Source organism: Piliocolobus tephrosceles, chromosome 20 (genome assembly GCF_002776525.5).
Source record: "Piliocolobus tephrosceles isolate RC106 chromosome 20, ASM277652v3, whole genome shotgun sequence".
Taxonomy (NCBI): domain Eukaryota; kingdom Metazoa; phylum Chordata; class Mammalia; order Primates; family Cercopithecidae; genus Piliocolobus; species Piliocolobus tephrosceles.
The window spans coordinates 35,623,283-35,637,207 of record NC_045453.1 but is presented as its reverse complement, the minus strand read 5'-3'; the positions used below and the strand labels follow the sequence as shown (position 1 = coordinate 35,637,207).

The 13,925-nt window shown below is 49.1% G+C and overlaps 1 protein-coding gene across 10 annotated transcripts in view; it reads left to right on the top strand.

Moving 5' to 3' along the window:
* Positions 1–10,970: 10,970 nt before the first annotated feature.
* Positions 10,971–13,925, top strand: part of TCFL5 (transcription factor like 5) — a 21,266-nt gene continuing 18,311 nt past the window's right edge. For all 10 annotated transcript variants that reach the window (XR_003306727.1, XR_003306726.1, XR_002724700.1 and 7 more), the window contains exons 1-3: positions 10,971–11,753; positions 12,438–12,621; positions 13,207–13,369. Coding sequence is in view for 6 of the 10 variants with exons in the window: in XM_023183322.1 (XP_023039090.1) it covers positions 11,119–11,753; positions 12,438–12,621; positions 13,207–13,369 (982 nt within the window). In the remaining 4 variants the exon portion in view is untranslated. The remainder of the gene's footprint in view (positions 11,754–12,437; positions 12,622–13,206; positions 13,370–13,925) is intronic.

The following is a 13,925-nucleotide window of genomic DNA, read 5'->3' as shown; positions in this document are numbered from 1 at the left end:
AAAAAAAAAAAAAAAAAAAAAAAAAAAAAAAAAAAAAAAAAAAAATTCAGTTTCTCATTGTTGCTATTGTATAGAAATACAACTGAATTAAAAAATTTTAAATTTGAAATAATTGTAGATTCACAGGAAGTTGCAAAAATAGTACAGAGAGGTCCCATGAAGCTCTCACGCAGTGTCCCTCAGTGGTTACAGTTTACATAACTATAGCCCAATATCAAAACTGGAGGCTGAGCGCGGTGGTTCACGCCTGTAATCCCAGCACTTTGGGAGGCCGAGGCAGGTGGATCACCTGACGTCAGGGGTGAGAGACCAGCCTTGTCAACATGGCAAAACCCCATCTCTACTAAAAATACAAAAATTAGCCGAGCGTGGTGGCAGAGGCTTGTAATCCCAGCTACTCCGGAGGCTGAAGCAGGAGGATCACTTGAACCCGGGAGACAGAGATTGCAGTGAACCAAGGTTGCGCCACTGAATTCCAGCCTGGGCGACAGAGCAAGACGCCATCTCCAGAAAAAAAACACCTGGGAACAGATATGGGTCCACTGCATGTGTCCAGTTCTGTGGCATTTTCACATGTGCAGATTCATGCAGCCACAGCCAAGACCCAGCTCTCCCTCACCACAAAGTCCTTCATGCTACTCCTTAGGGTCGACCCGTGTTTCTACCCCCCATTCCTTCCCCTTGGCAACCATAAATTTGTTATCAATTTCTATAATTTTGTTATTTCAATACCATTATATACATGGAATTATACTATATAAGTTTCCTGGGGCTGCCATAACAAACCACCACACACTGGGTGGCTTTAAAAAGAAATGCAGCCGGCCGCAGTGGCTCACGCCTGTAATTCCAGCACTTTGGGAGGCCAAGGTGGGTGGATCACTTGAGGCCAGGAGTTTGAGAGCAGCCTGGCCAACACAGTGAAAACCTGTCTCTACTAAAAATACAGAAATTAGCGGGGCGTGGTGGCGGGCGCCTGTAATCCCAGCTACTCAGGAGGCTGAAGCAAGAGAACTGCATGAATCTGGCAGGCAGAAGTTGCAGTGAGCTAAGATCGCACTAATGCCCTCGCGTAGGGGTGACAGAGGGAGACTCCACCTCAAAAATATTTTAAAAAATAAAAAAAATTTTAATTAAAAAAAAATAAAAACGAGAAATTTATTTTCCCACAGTTCTGAAGGCTGGAAGTGCAAGCTCTAAGTGTGGCAGCTCTGGCTTCCTCGAGTCCCCCCTTTGTGGTCACAGATGGCTGCCTTTCCACTGTATCCTCACGTGGCTTTTTAATGAATCCCTGCTGCCTCTTTTCAATAAGGACCCCAGTCATATCGGATTAGGTCCCACCCTCACATCCTCGTTGTAACTTAATCACCTCTTTGAAGGCCCTGTCTCCAAATACTGCCACAGGCCAGGCACCGTGGCTCACGCCTATACTCCCAGCACTTTGGGAGGCCAAGGCAGGTGGATCACGAGGTCAACAGATCAAGACCAGCCTGATCAATGTGGTGAAACCCCATCTCTACTAAAAGCACAAAAATTAGCTGAGTATGGTGGTGAGTGCCCATAATCCCAGCTACTTGGGAGGCTGAGGCATGAGAATCGCTTGAACCTGGGAGGTAGAGGTTGCAGTGAGCCGAGAATCGCGCCACTGCACTGCAGCCTGGGCAGCAGAGTGAGACTCCATCTCAAAAACAAACAAACAAAACAAAAAACAAACAGCCACATTCTGGGGTACTGGGGAACTGGGGACTAGAGCATGAATATATGACCTGGGGGGCCCCACCGTTCAGCCCATGACATCTACTGTATGTGGTCTTCTGAGACTGTGTGCTTTTTTTCACACAGCTCAATGCCCTTAAGACCCATCCGAGTTGTGCGTATCAGTGCTCAGTCCTTCTTATTGCCGAGTACAGTTCCATGGTAAGGATGAGCTAGTTTGTTTGACTGTTCATCTATTGGTTGTTTCAAGTTCTTGGCTATTACAAATAAAGCTGCTATGAACATTCGTGGGTAAGTGTGTGAGACGTAAATTTTCTTTCTCTGGGATGAGTGCCCGTCATTGCTGGGCCATGTGCCAAGTGTAGGCTCACAGATTCTTCGTGGGCCCACTCGCCGTGGGACACCTGTGCCACCTCGTGACTCTGCAGAGTCCCAGCACCAAGAAGTCCTCACGGGGTGTGCCCCCTCGACCTTGAGCTTCCCAGCCTCCAGAACTGAAAAGAAACACTTTCTTTTTCTTTATAAGTTACCCAGGCTCAGTCATTCAGTTTGAGTTACAGAAAACAGACAATGATAGTCATAACATAAAATATTTTAATGCTGGCCGGACGCAGTGGCTCACACCTGTAATCCCAGCACTTTGGGAGCCTGAGGCTGGCAGATTACAAGGTCAGGAGTTCGAGACAAGCCTGGCCAACATAGTGAAACCCCGTCTCTACTAAAAATACTAAAAATTAGCTGGGCATGGTGGCAGCTGCCCACACTCCCAGCTACTCGGGAGGCTGAGGCAGAAGAATTGCTTGAACCCAGGAGGCGGAGGTTGCAGTGAGACGAGATCGTGCCACTGCACTCCAGCTTGGACAACAGTGCAAGACTCTGTCTCAAAAAAAAAAAAAAAAAAAGTAATGCTAAAATCTTGGACATTTATAAAAAGGTTTTAGACGTGGGGTCTCACTATGCTGTCCAAGCCGAAGTGCAGTGTCTATTCACAGATGCTACCACAGCATGCTGCAGCCTTGAACTCCCTGACTCAGGAAATCCTTTCATCTCAGTCTCCTGAGCAGCCAGTATGACAGGTGCCTGCTGGCACACTTGGTGAACTTGTTTATTTATTTGAGAGTCTCACTCTGTTGCCCAGGCTGGAGTGCAGTCGTATGATCTTGGCTCACTGCAACTTCTGCCTCCTGGGTTCAAGCATTTCTTTGCCTCAGCCTACACGTCCGGCTAATTTTTGTATTTTTTTGTAGAGACAAGATTTCACCACGTTGGCCAGGCTGGTCCCAAACTCCTGGCCTCCAGTGATCCATCCATCTCAGCCTCCCAAAGTGCAGGGATTACAGGGCTAACATTATTTTAAAAGAATTTTGGGCTGGGTGTGGTTGCTCATGCCTGTAATCCCAGCACTTTGGGAGGCTGAGGCAGGCGGATCACAAGGTCAGGAGTTCAAGACCACCCTGGTCAATATGCTGAAACCCTGCCTCTACTAAAAATACAAAAATTAGCCGGGTATGGTGACGGGTGCCTGTAGTCGCAGCTACTCGGGAGGCTGAGGCAGGAGAATCGCTGGAACCAGGAAAGGGAGGTTGCAGTGTGCCGAGATCATGCCACTGACCTCCAGCTTGGGCATGGTAGCTCACAACTGTAATCCCAACACTTTGGGAGGCTGAGGTGGAAGGACTGCTTGAGCCCAGGAACTTGAGACCAAACTGGGCAACATAGCAAGGCTCTTGTCTCTACAAAAAAATTTTTTTACCTGCCAGGTATTCTGACATGCCTGTGGTCCCAGCTACTGAGGAGGCTGAGGTGGAAGGATCACCTGAGCCCATGAGACTGAGGCTGCGGTGAGCCACGATCACACCACTGCACTCTAGTCTGGGTGGCAGAGCGAGACCCTATCTCTTGAAACATTTTTTTTTAAAGTAATAAATAAAAATAAAAATAAAAATAACTTTTGCATCTTTGTTCCTGTCAGATACTGCTCTGTAGTTTTGTTCTGTCTGGTTTTGATATGAGTTATGTTTGTTTCATAGAATGCACTGGAAAGTGCCCCTCCTGTTCAGTTTCTGGGAAGAGTTTGTGTAGAATTGGTGTTATTGTTTCCTGAAACATTCAGCAGGATTCACTCGTGAAGACATCTGTTAGGGGAGTTTTCTCTGTGAGAAGGTCCTTAATTGCCAATTCAATTTTATCAACAGATAGAGAGAAATCAAAGTTATCTATTTATTCTTGAGTGAGCTCTTGTCATTTATGTATTTTAAGGAATTTGCCCATTTTGTCTAAATTGTTGATTTTATTGCCATAAAGTTGTTCATAACAGTCTCTTAATATACTTTCAATAGCTACAGAAGCCTTTTTTCTTAATTTTATTTTTGAGACAGGGTCTCACTGTGTCACCCCGGCTGGAGTGCGGTGGCACGATCACAGTTCACAGCAGCTTCCACCTCCCGGGCTCAGGTGATCCTCCCACCTCAGCCTCCCAAGTAGCTGGAATCACAGACATGCACCACCACTCCTGGCTAATTGTTGGTATTTTTTGTGGAGATGGAGTTTTGCCATGTTGCCCAGGCAGGTTTTAAACTTCTGAGCTTAAGTGACCTGTGCACCCTGGCCTCCTAAAGTGCTGGGAATATAGGCATGAACCTCCACGCATCCAATATCTTTAGAATCTTTAGTGCTGTCACTGCCTATTCCTGGTTCTGGTCATTTGTTTTTCTCTTTTTTCCTGCTCTCAGTCTGGCCAGAGGTTGATAGATCTTATTGATTCTCTCAAAGAACCAGCCTTCGGTTTCTTTTTTTTTCCTTTGAGATGGAGTCTCGTTCTGTCGCCCAGGCTGGAGTGCAGTGGTGCGATCTCCGCTCACTGCAACCTCTGCCTCTCAGGTTCAAGCGATTCTCCTGCCTCAGCCTCCCAAATAGTTGGGATTACAGAGACCCACCACCACGCCTGGCCAATTTTTGTATTTTTAGTAGAGACAGGGTTTCACCATGTTGGCCAGACTGGTCTCGAACTCCTGACATCAAGTGATCCACCCGTCTTGGCCTCCCAAAAAGTGCTAGGATTACAGGTCTGAGCCACCGCGCCTGGCCAGCCTTTGGTTTCATTTGAGTTTTTCTCTACTGTTTTCTGTTTTTTATTGTATTTAGAAATACAATGGAAACTGATGCACAGTTCTTCTGCTTACTTTACTCTTCCTTTTCTAGCTCCTCAGTGCAGAAGTTGAGATTGATAATTTGATACTTTTCTTCTTTTGTGACTGCTATACATTTCTAAGTACTTCTTCAGCTATATTCCATAAATTTTGATGTTGTCTTTATTTTTGCTCATTTCTAAATACTTTATAACTTCCCTTTTAGTTCTTTGACCCATGAGACATTTAGAAATGTATTATTTAGTTGCCAAACGTTTGGATTTACAATATCTCAAATATCTTTACATTAGATTTGAAATTAAATTCAGTCGTGGTTGAGGACATATTTTTGTAAAGTTTCTTTAAATTTATTAAGACATATTTTATGGTCCAAATTATGGTGTATCTTGGTAGTTGTTACCTATCCAGTTGAAAAGACTGTATTCTGATGTTGGTGGTGGGGTGTTCTATAAACATCAGCTGGAGCAAGTTGGTTGATGGCGTTGTTCGGGTCTTCTGCATCCTTTCTGATTTGCTGTCTTTCTCCTCTCTCTCTTTTTGAGAAGGAGTCTCACTCTGTTACCCAGGCTAGAGTGCAATGGCACGATCTCTGCTGTAACCTCTGCCTCCCGGGTTCAAGCGATTCTCCTGCCTCAGCCTCCAGAGTAGCTGGGATTACAGGCATGCGCCAGCACGTCCAGCTAATTTTTTTTTCTTTTTAGTAGAGACAGAGTTTCTCCGTGTTGGTCAGGCTGGTCTCCAACTCCCGACCCCAGGTGATCCACCTGCCTCAGCCTCCCAAAGTGCTGGGATTACAGGTGTGAGCCACCATGCCCAGATTTTTGTGTGTGTGTGTGAGATGGAGTCTTGCTCTGTTGCCCAGGCTGGAGTGCAGTGGTACAATCTCAGCCCACTGCAACCTCCACCTCCCTGGTTCAAGCAATTCCCCTGCTTCATTCTCTGCAACCTTCACCTCCCTGGTTCAAGCAATTCCCCTGCTTCGTTCTCCCAAGTAGCTGGATTACAGGTGCACGCCACCACGCCTGGCTAATTTTTTTGTATTTTTAGTCAAGACAGGGTTTCACCATGTTGGCCAGATTGGTCTTGAACTCCTGACCTTGTGATCTGCCTGCCTTGGCCTCCCAAAGTGCTGGGATTACACGTGTGAGCCACCGCGCCCGGCCTGCTCCATGTTTTTTTTGTTTTGTTTTGTTTCGTTATTTTTTACTTTTTTGAGACAGGGTTTCGCTCTGTTGCCCAGGCTGCAGTGCAATGGCACAATATCAGTTCACTGCAACCTCTGCCTCCCAAGTTCAAGTGATTCTCCTGCCTCAGCCTGCCAAGTAGCTGGAATTACAGGCGCACGCCACCATGCCCAGCTAATTTTTGTATTTTTAGTAGAGATGGGGTTTTGCCATGTTAGCCAGGCTGGTCTTGAACTCCTGACATCAAGTGATCTGCCCACCTCGGCCTCCCAAAGCGCTGGGATTATAGGAGTGAGCCACCGCGCCTGGCCCTGCTCTACGTATTTTTAAGCTTTCTAATTAGATGCATTTAATTAGGAAAATGTTCTGCCCCCTATTTCACTGTGAAATGACCAGTATCTCTGGCAAAATTCTTGGCTCTGAAATCTACTTCAGTATTTTCTTTTTTTTTTCAGACCTGCCCCCTTGAAATTGACTTTAGTATTTATATGCCTATTCCAGCTGCCTTTCGACACTGCTAGGGAGGTATGCGTTTTCCATCCTTTCACTATTTGTCTCTTTATTTATTTATTTATTTTTTGAGACGGAGTCTCGCTCTGTCGCCCAGGCTGGAGTGCAGTGGCCGGATCTCAGCTCACTGCAAGCGCTGCCTCCTGGGTTTACGCCATTCTCCTGCCTCAGCCTCCCGAGTAGCTGGGACTACAGGTGCCCGCCACCTCGCCTGGCTAGTTTTTTGTATTTTTTTTTAGTAGAGACGGGGTTTCACCGTGTTAGCCAGGATGGTCTCGATTTCCTGACCTTGTGATCCGCCTGTCTCGGCCTCCCAAAGTGCTGGGATTACAGGCTTGAGCCACCGTGCCCGGCCTATTTGTCTCTTTAAAATGAGTTTCTTACGGGCACTGCAAGGTCTGGCTTTTTTTTTTTTTTGAGATGGAGTCTTGCTCTGTCACCCAGGCTGGAGTGCAGTGGTGTGATCGCTCACTGCAAGCCCTGCCTCCTGGGTTCACACCATTCTCCTGCCTCAGCCTCTCAAGTAGCTGGGACTACAGGCACCCACCACCATGCCTGGCTAATTTTTTATATTTTTCAGTACAGATAGGGTTTCACCATGTTAACCAGGATGGTCTTGATCTCCTGACCTCATGATCCGCCCGCCTCAGCCTCCCAGACTGCTGGGATTACAGGCATGAGCCACCACGCCCAGCCTCCAAGGTCTGACTTTTTATCCATTCTGGTCTCTGCTTTCTCATTGATGTGTTTAAACCTTTTACATCTTACGTGATTTTTTAATTGGATTTAAATCTGCTATCTTGCTATTTATTCTCTATTTGTCCCATGTGCTCTTTGTTCTATTTTTCTTTTTCCTGCCTCTTGCATTTTAAAATTTTGTATCATTTATTTATTTACTTTAGAGGTGAGGTCTCCGTCATTCAGGCTGGTGCACAGTGGCACAATCGTATCTCACTTTCTGCCCCTTTGAGAGTCTGATTCCATTTTCTCTCCTTAATGGACTTATTAGGTATCACTCTTTGTTGTTGTATTGCAGTGGTTGTGCTAAGGCTCATGATAAATAGCTTTAACTCATCCAGTCTCTTCATTCTTCTGTGGAGACTGTGACTTCTATCCAGTCTCACCTTCCTTTTGTCTGAAGGACTTCCTGAACATGTCCTATAGTGCAAGTCTGCTAGTGATGGATTATTTTAGCTTTTGTAAGTTCAAAAAAGTCTTTATTTTGCCTTTGTTTTTGAAAAATATCTTTGCTGGGTACAGAATTACAGTTATCCCTCAGTAGCCCTGTGGGATGGGTTCCAGTACCCCCCATGGATACCAAAATCCATGAATGTTCAAGCCCCTTATGTAAAATGTCATCATGTTTCCATATGGGAGGTATCACTTGAGGCCAGGAGTTCAAGACCAGTCTGGGCAGCATAGTAAGATCCCATGTCTACAAAAAATAAAATAAAATAAAAATTAGCTGGGTATGGTTGTGTGTGCCTGTGCTCCCAGCTACTCGGGAGAGTCATGCAGGAGGATCGGTTGAGCTCAGGAGGTCGAGGCTGCAGTGAGCTGTCACGGCACTACTGCGCTCCAGTCTGGGAGACAGAGTGAGACCCTGTTACTAAAATATATACATACCGAGATTACTTATAATACCTAATGCAACGTAGATGCTAAATAAATACTTGTTATACCATATTGTTTAAGGAACAATGACAGGGAGGAGCAGTCTGCGCATTTCAGTACAGAAGGAATTTTCTGTTCTGAGGATTTCGACCCTTGGTTGGATTCACAGACACACAGCTTGTGAATACAGATGCCTGACAGCGTCAGTGAACTTTCCCTTTCCCTCAGCACTTCAAAGCTGTGATTCCAACGTGTTCGGACTCGCATTATTCCTGAAAAAATGTCTGCAATCATTCTTTTTTTTTTTAGAAGGAGTCTTACTCTGTTGCAAGGCTGGAGTGCAGTGGCGTGATCTTGGCTCATGGCAACCTCCACCTCCCAGGTTCAAGCAATTCTCGCGCCTCAGCCTCCCGAGTTAGCTGGGATTACAGGCACGTGCCACCATGCCCAGCTAATTTTTTTTAAAATTTTTAGTAGAGATGTGGTTTCACCATGTTTGCCAGGATGGTCCCCATCTCCTGACCTCATGATCTGCTGGCCTCAGCCTCCCAAAGTGCTGGGATTACAGGCGTGAGTCACTGCGCCTGGCCTGCAATCATTCTTATCTTTGTTCCTCTGTATACAATGTCTCGTGTGTGTGTGTGTGTGTGTGTAGCAGCTTTTAAGGTTTTTCACTGATTTAAAGCAATTTGAGGCCAGGCACGGTGGCTTATGCCTGTAATCCCAGCATTTGGGAGACCAAGGTGGGCAGATCTCTTGAAGTCAGGAGTTCGAGACCAGTCTGACCAACATGGCAAAATCCCGTCTCTACTAAAAATACAAAAAATTGTCCAGGCATGGTGGCACATGCCTGTAATCCCAGCTACTCGGGAGGCTGAGGCAGGAGAATCACTTGAACCCAGGAGGCAGAGGTTGTGCTGAGTTGAGATCTGCCATTGCACTCCAGCCTGGGAGACAGAGCAAGACTCCATCTCAAAAAATAAATAAATAAATAAAGCAATTTGCTTTCCATCTTTGTGTAGTTCCTTCATGTTTCTTGTGTTCGAGATATGTTAAACTTCTTGGGTCTGTAGGTTTGTAGTTTTAAAAAACTTTTCAATCATTACTTTTTTTGTTGTTTTGTTTTTGTTTTTTGAGACAGAGTCTTGCTCTGTCTGCTAGGCTGGAGTGCAGTGGCGCAATCTCTACTCACTGAAACCTCCACCTCCCAGGTTCCAGCAATTCTTCTGCCTCAGCCTCCTGAGTAGCTGGGATTACAGGCACATGCCACCACAACCGGCTAATTTTTTATATTTTTAGTAGAGATGGGGTTTCACCATATTGGCCAAGCTGATCTCAAACTCCTGACCTCAAGGGATCTGCCTGCCTCGGCCTCCCAAAGTGCTGGGATTACAGGCGTGAGCCACCTCACCTGGCAATCATTACTTCTTAAAATGTCTTTCTCCACATCCTTCCACCCCCAGGGGGCTTCAAATCACACTGCTTGAAACGGCCCCATAGCTCACTGATGCTCTGCTCACTTAGCCTTCTCTCTCTGTTTTACTTTAGATGACTTCTGTTGCCATGTCCCTGAGAGTTTTAAGTCCATGCTTTCCTCCTTGGTATTGTTTTCTGAAACCTCATGTTTTGCCCAAAACTGATATATTATTTTCATGTATACGTGTGTGAGTTTAGCTTTGCATGGTTGAACTTTCATAGCCCATTGCTGAATCATTGTAATATATTGGCCTGTGTCTAAACTGTGATGAAATGAACGAAAGATTAAGACCTGGCTTAGAAGACGATGTGCAAGTCACAGCCTTTAAGTGTCCTAATGTCTAGACAGAGAACAGACAACTAACTACTGTGTGAGATGGGAATGTGGGTGAGAGGTTAAGTACAGGAATTATTTCAAGATTGCAAAAATAAATCTCTTAAAGACCACATATTGCATGGTTCCATTAACAGGGAAGGCCCAGCCTAGGCAAACTCCTGGACTCAGGAAGGAGATTAGTGGCTGCAGGTGGGGGAGGGGCAGTGTGCTGACTGCTATAGGGGAACAGTGGTGACAGGGGCAGTGGAGGCCGGCCCAGTGCTGGGAATGCACCACTACCATCGCGCTGTGCTTTTTTTTTTTTTTGAGATGGAGTCTTGCTCTGTCGCCCAGGCTCGAGTGCAGTGGCAGGATCTTGAGTCACTGCAACCTCCGCCTCCTGGGTTCAAGTGATTCTGCTGCCTCAGCCTCCTGAGTAGCTGAGATTACAGGCGCACACCACGATGCCCAGCTAATTTTTGTATTTTTAGTAGAGACAGGGTTTCACCATGTTGGCCAGGCTGGTCTCGATCTCCTGACCTCCTGATCCACCCGCCTCGGCCTCCCAAAGTACTGGGATTACAGGTATGAGCCACCGCGCCCGGCCATGCGCTGCGCATTTTACGCGGATAAAGCGGATGGCCTGGGCACTGTGGGTCCAGGTAGCTGTTTTGACAACGTCTTCATCCCTGCGGCTGTAATGGGGTGCAAGTGCACACACAGATGTGGCTTCTCCCCAGGGTGTCACCGTGTAGGTACCAAGCTGACTCCAGCGCAGCGGCCCTCGCCGGGCCTCAGCGGGGCGTGGCCGGGCAGCAGGGGCGTGGCTGGGAACTGGGGGCGTGGCTGGGCCGTGGGGAGCAAGCGTCCGCCGACGTGGGGCGGGGCCGGGCGTGCGGGCGGTTGGGCGAGGGCGGGGCCGGCGGCGGCGGGTAAGGGGGGGGGCGGGGCTAGCGCAGGGGTGGGGTTGCCGTTGCGGGGTGGGGCGGCGCAGGCGCAGTGCGAGGCACTCAGCGGTTTTCCCTCCCCCAACGGCGCGCCAGCTGTGGCCGGCGCAGCGTAGTGCTCGGGCCGGGGGTCGCCTTCCGCCTCCCGCCTCCCGCCTCCCGCCGCCCGCGTCGCCCTCGCCGCCGTTGGGCCGCGCCGCGCCGCCATGTCGGGCCCCGGGCCGCGGGAGCCGCCGCCGGAGGCAGGCGCGGCAGGCGGCGAGGCGGGCGTCGAGGGCGCGGGCGGCGGGGACGCGGCGCTGGGCGAGCAGGGACTGAGCTTCACGACCACCGACCTGAGCCTGGTGGAGATGACGGAGGTGGAGTACACGCAGCTGCAGCACATCCTCTACTCGCACATGGAGGCGGCGGCTGACGGCGAGCTCGAGACGCGCCTCAACTCGGCGCTGCTGGCGGCGGCGGGCCCGGGCGCGGGCGCGGGCGGCTTCGCGACGGGCGGTGTTGGGGGCGCGGCGCCCGTGTACCCCGTGCTGTGCCCGTCCGCGCTGGCGGCCGACGCGCCCTGCCTGGGCCACATCGACTTCCAGGAGCTGCGCATGATGCTGCTGAGCGAGGCGGGCGCGGCGGAGAAGACGCCGGGCGGCGGGGATGGAGCGAGGGCCCGGGCTGACGGCGCCGCCAAGGAGGGCGCGGGCGCGGCTGGACCCGAGGGCGCGCCCGAGGCCCGGGCCAAGCCGGCCGTGCGCGTCCGCCTGGAGGACCGCTTCAACAGCATCCCCGCCGAGCCGCCGCCCGCGCCGCGCGGCCCCGAGCCCCCCGAGCCGGGCGTGGCGCTCAACAAGTGCGTGCCCGGCGGCCGGGGGCTGTCAGGGCCCGGGTGGAGGCCGAGGCCGGGGCCGGGGCGGAGGCAAAGGGGGCCCTCGCTGTGCACGCCCCCAGCCTGCCCTCCCGGCGGCACAGGGCGCGGACCCCACCGGGTGTGGGGCCTCCCCGAAAGGCTGTGTACGCTGTGCGGGCCCCAGGGAGCAGGTACTTCCTGGAACTAAACACCCCCCGCAGTGGCCCCGCCTGGAGAGTGGGGCCGAGCGCGCAGAATTCCTGGGAACCATGTGCTCCGGGTGGCACTCTTAGATGTCAGGGAAGCCTGGGAAGGCCCGACGCGGGTTTGCAGGCTTTGAGCTCTAAAATGAGGCTCCAGCCTGCAGCCGCCCCTTTGGTGACCCTCAGGAATGGCTGTGGAAGGGGCTGAGTCTGCAGTTTTTTGCTCATCCCAACCTGTAGTTGCCCGTCGTGGTCAGACTGGAGGATGGCAGAAGAAAGATTGGTGTCAGGATGTGACGAGAGCAGGGAGGTGGCGCAGATTTGGGACGTCTGCAGCAGCACTAGTTGATAACTGTTGTGTAGAGATTTCCAGGATGAGAGTTGAGTTGCTGTCTAAGAAGTGGCCAGAGCCGTGAGAGTGGGATGGTGGATTCTTGTCTGCCACGTATTCCTGACACTTCTGGGCTTTCTTTTGTCTTGGCAGTTTGGTAACTCTCATTCGACATCCGTCTGAATTAATGAATGTTCCTCTTCAACAACAAAACAAATGTACAACATTAGTGAAAAATAAAACTGCTGCTACAACTACTGCTTTGCAGTTTACATACCCACTGTTTACTACAAATGCTTGCTCTACTAGTGGAAATTCTAATCTTTCACAGACACAGGTAGGGAACATGATTTGTGAAGCTTTGCTCTTTTGTATTAAATGGGTAAATTTTAACTTATTTTGGTTAGGTCCCAATTACTTTTTTTCCCCTTCAGTGAGCTTAATAACCTTTTAAGCCGGGCGCCGAGGCTCACGCCTGTAATCCCAGCACTTTGGGAGGCCGAGGTGAGTGGGTCATTTGAGGTCAGGAGTTCAAGAGCAGTCTGGCCAGCATGGTGAAACCCCGTACGAAAATTAAATGGGGCATAGTGGTGGACACCTGTAATCCCAGCTACTCAGGAGGCTGAGGCAGGAGAGTCGCTTGAGCCTGGGAGGTGGAGGTTGTGGTGAGCTGACATCCTGACGCTGCACTCCAGTCTGGGCGACAGAGTGAGACCTTGTCTCAAAAAAAAAAAAAAAAAAAACACCAGTGCAAGTTGAGTATTTATGTGGTATGGGAATGTTTTAAAATCTTCAGTGCAACTAAAGTTCTCCAAATTACGTATTACTAGCTTTGATGTTTGTTAAGTGCATTTTATTTGTGCAGTAAAGAGGACATTAAGCCACATATTGATAAAATTACTGTTGCTTCATTTTTTTCCAGAGTTCTAGTAACTCATGTTCTGTACTTGAAGCTGCCAAGCACCAGGATATTGGATTGCCTAGAGCATTTTCTTTCTGTTATCAGCAAGAAATTGAATCCACTAAACAGACATTAGGTAGTAGAAACAAAGCTTTGCCTGAGCAAGTTTGGATTAAAGTGGGAGGTAAGCGATGAAGCAGCAGGTAGTGGGAACTTTCTTGTGGCCGAGCCCTGTGGCTGATGGTATTTTGGCCTTGGGGGGGTAGGGGAGACAGATGGTTTGTACACGTGGGAAACAGTCTTGGAGGTGTCTGTGTATCTCAGGGATCCATCCACCCGCTTCCCCATCTTCTCACTTTAAACATTATGCTGATTCTCAAATATAATTAACCTTGATGTGGGAACATTGAGTTTGAGGGCTTTTTCATAACATTAAAGTGACAGACTTACATAAATTTTCGGTTATCTTCAAGTTACTGAAAGTACTTTATAGTTTTTTATTTTCTTTATTTTGTACTCCATGAGTGAGGCAGGCATCTAACATCTGCTGAAAGCCTTTAGATAGGTGGATGCTAATAGGAGGACCCTGGGCTGCCAGTGAAAGGCCTTAAGGTGATTCAGAAAGTTTGGAAATAAAGTCACTGCTGAAGGCACTGCTGTGCTCACCTGCCTAGCCCCTTCCTCCCTGGGAAGCACCTGCCTAGCCCCTTCCTCCCTGGGAAACACCTGCCTAGCCCCTT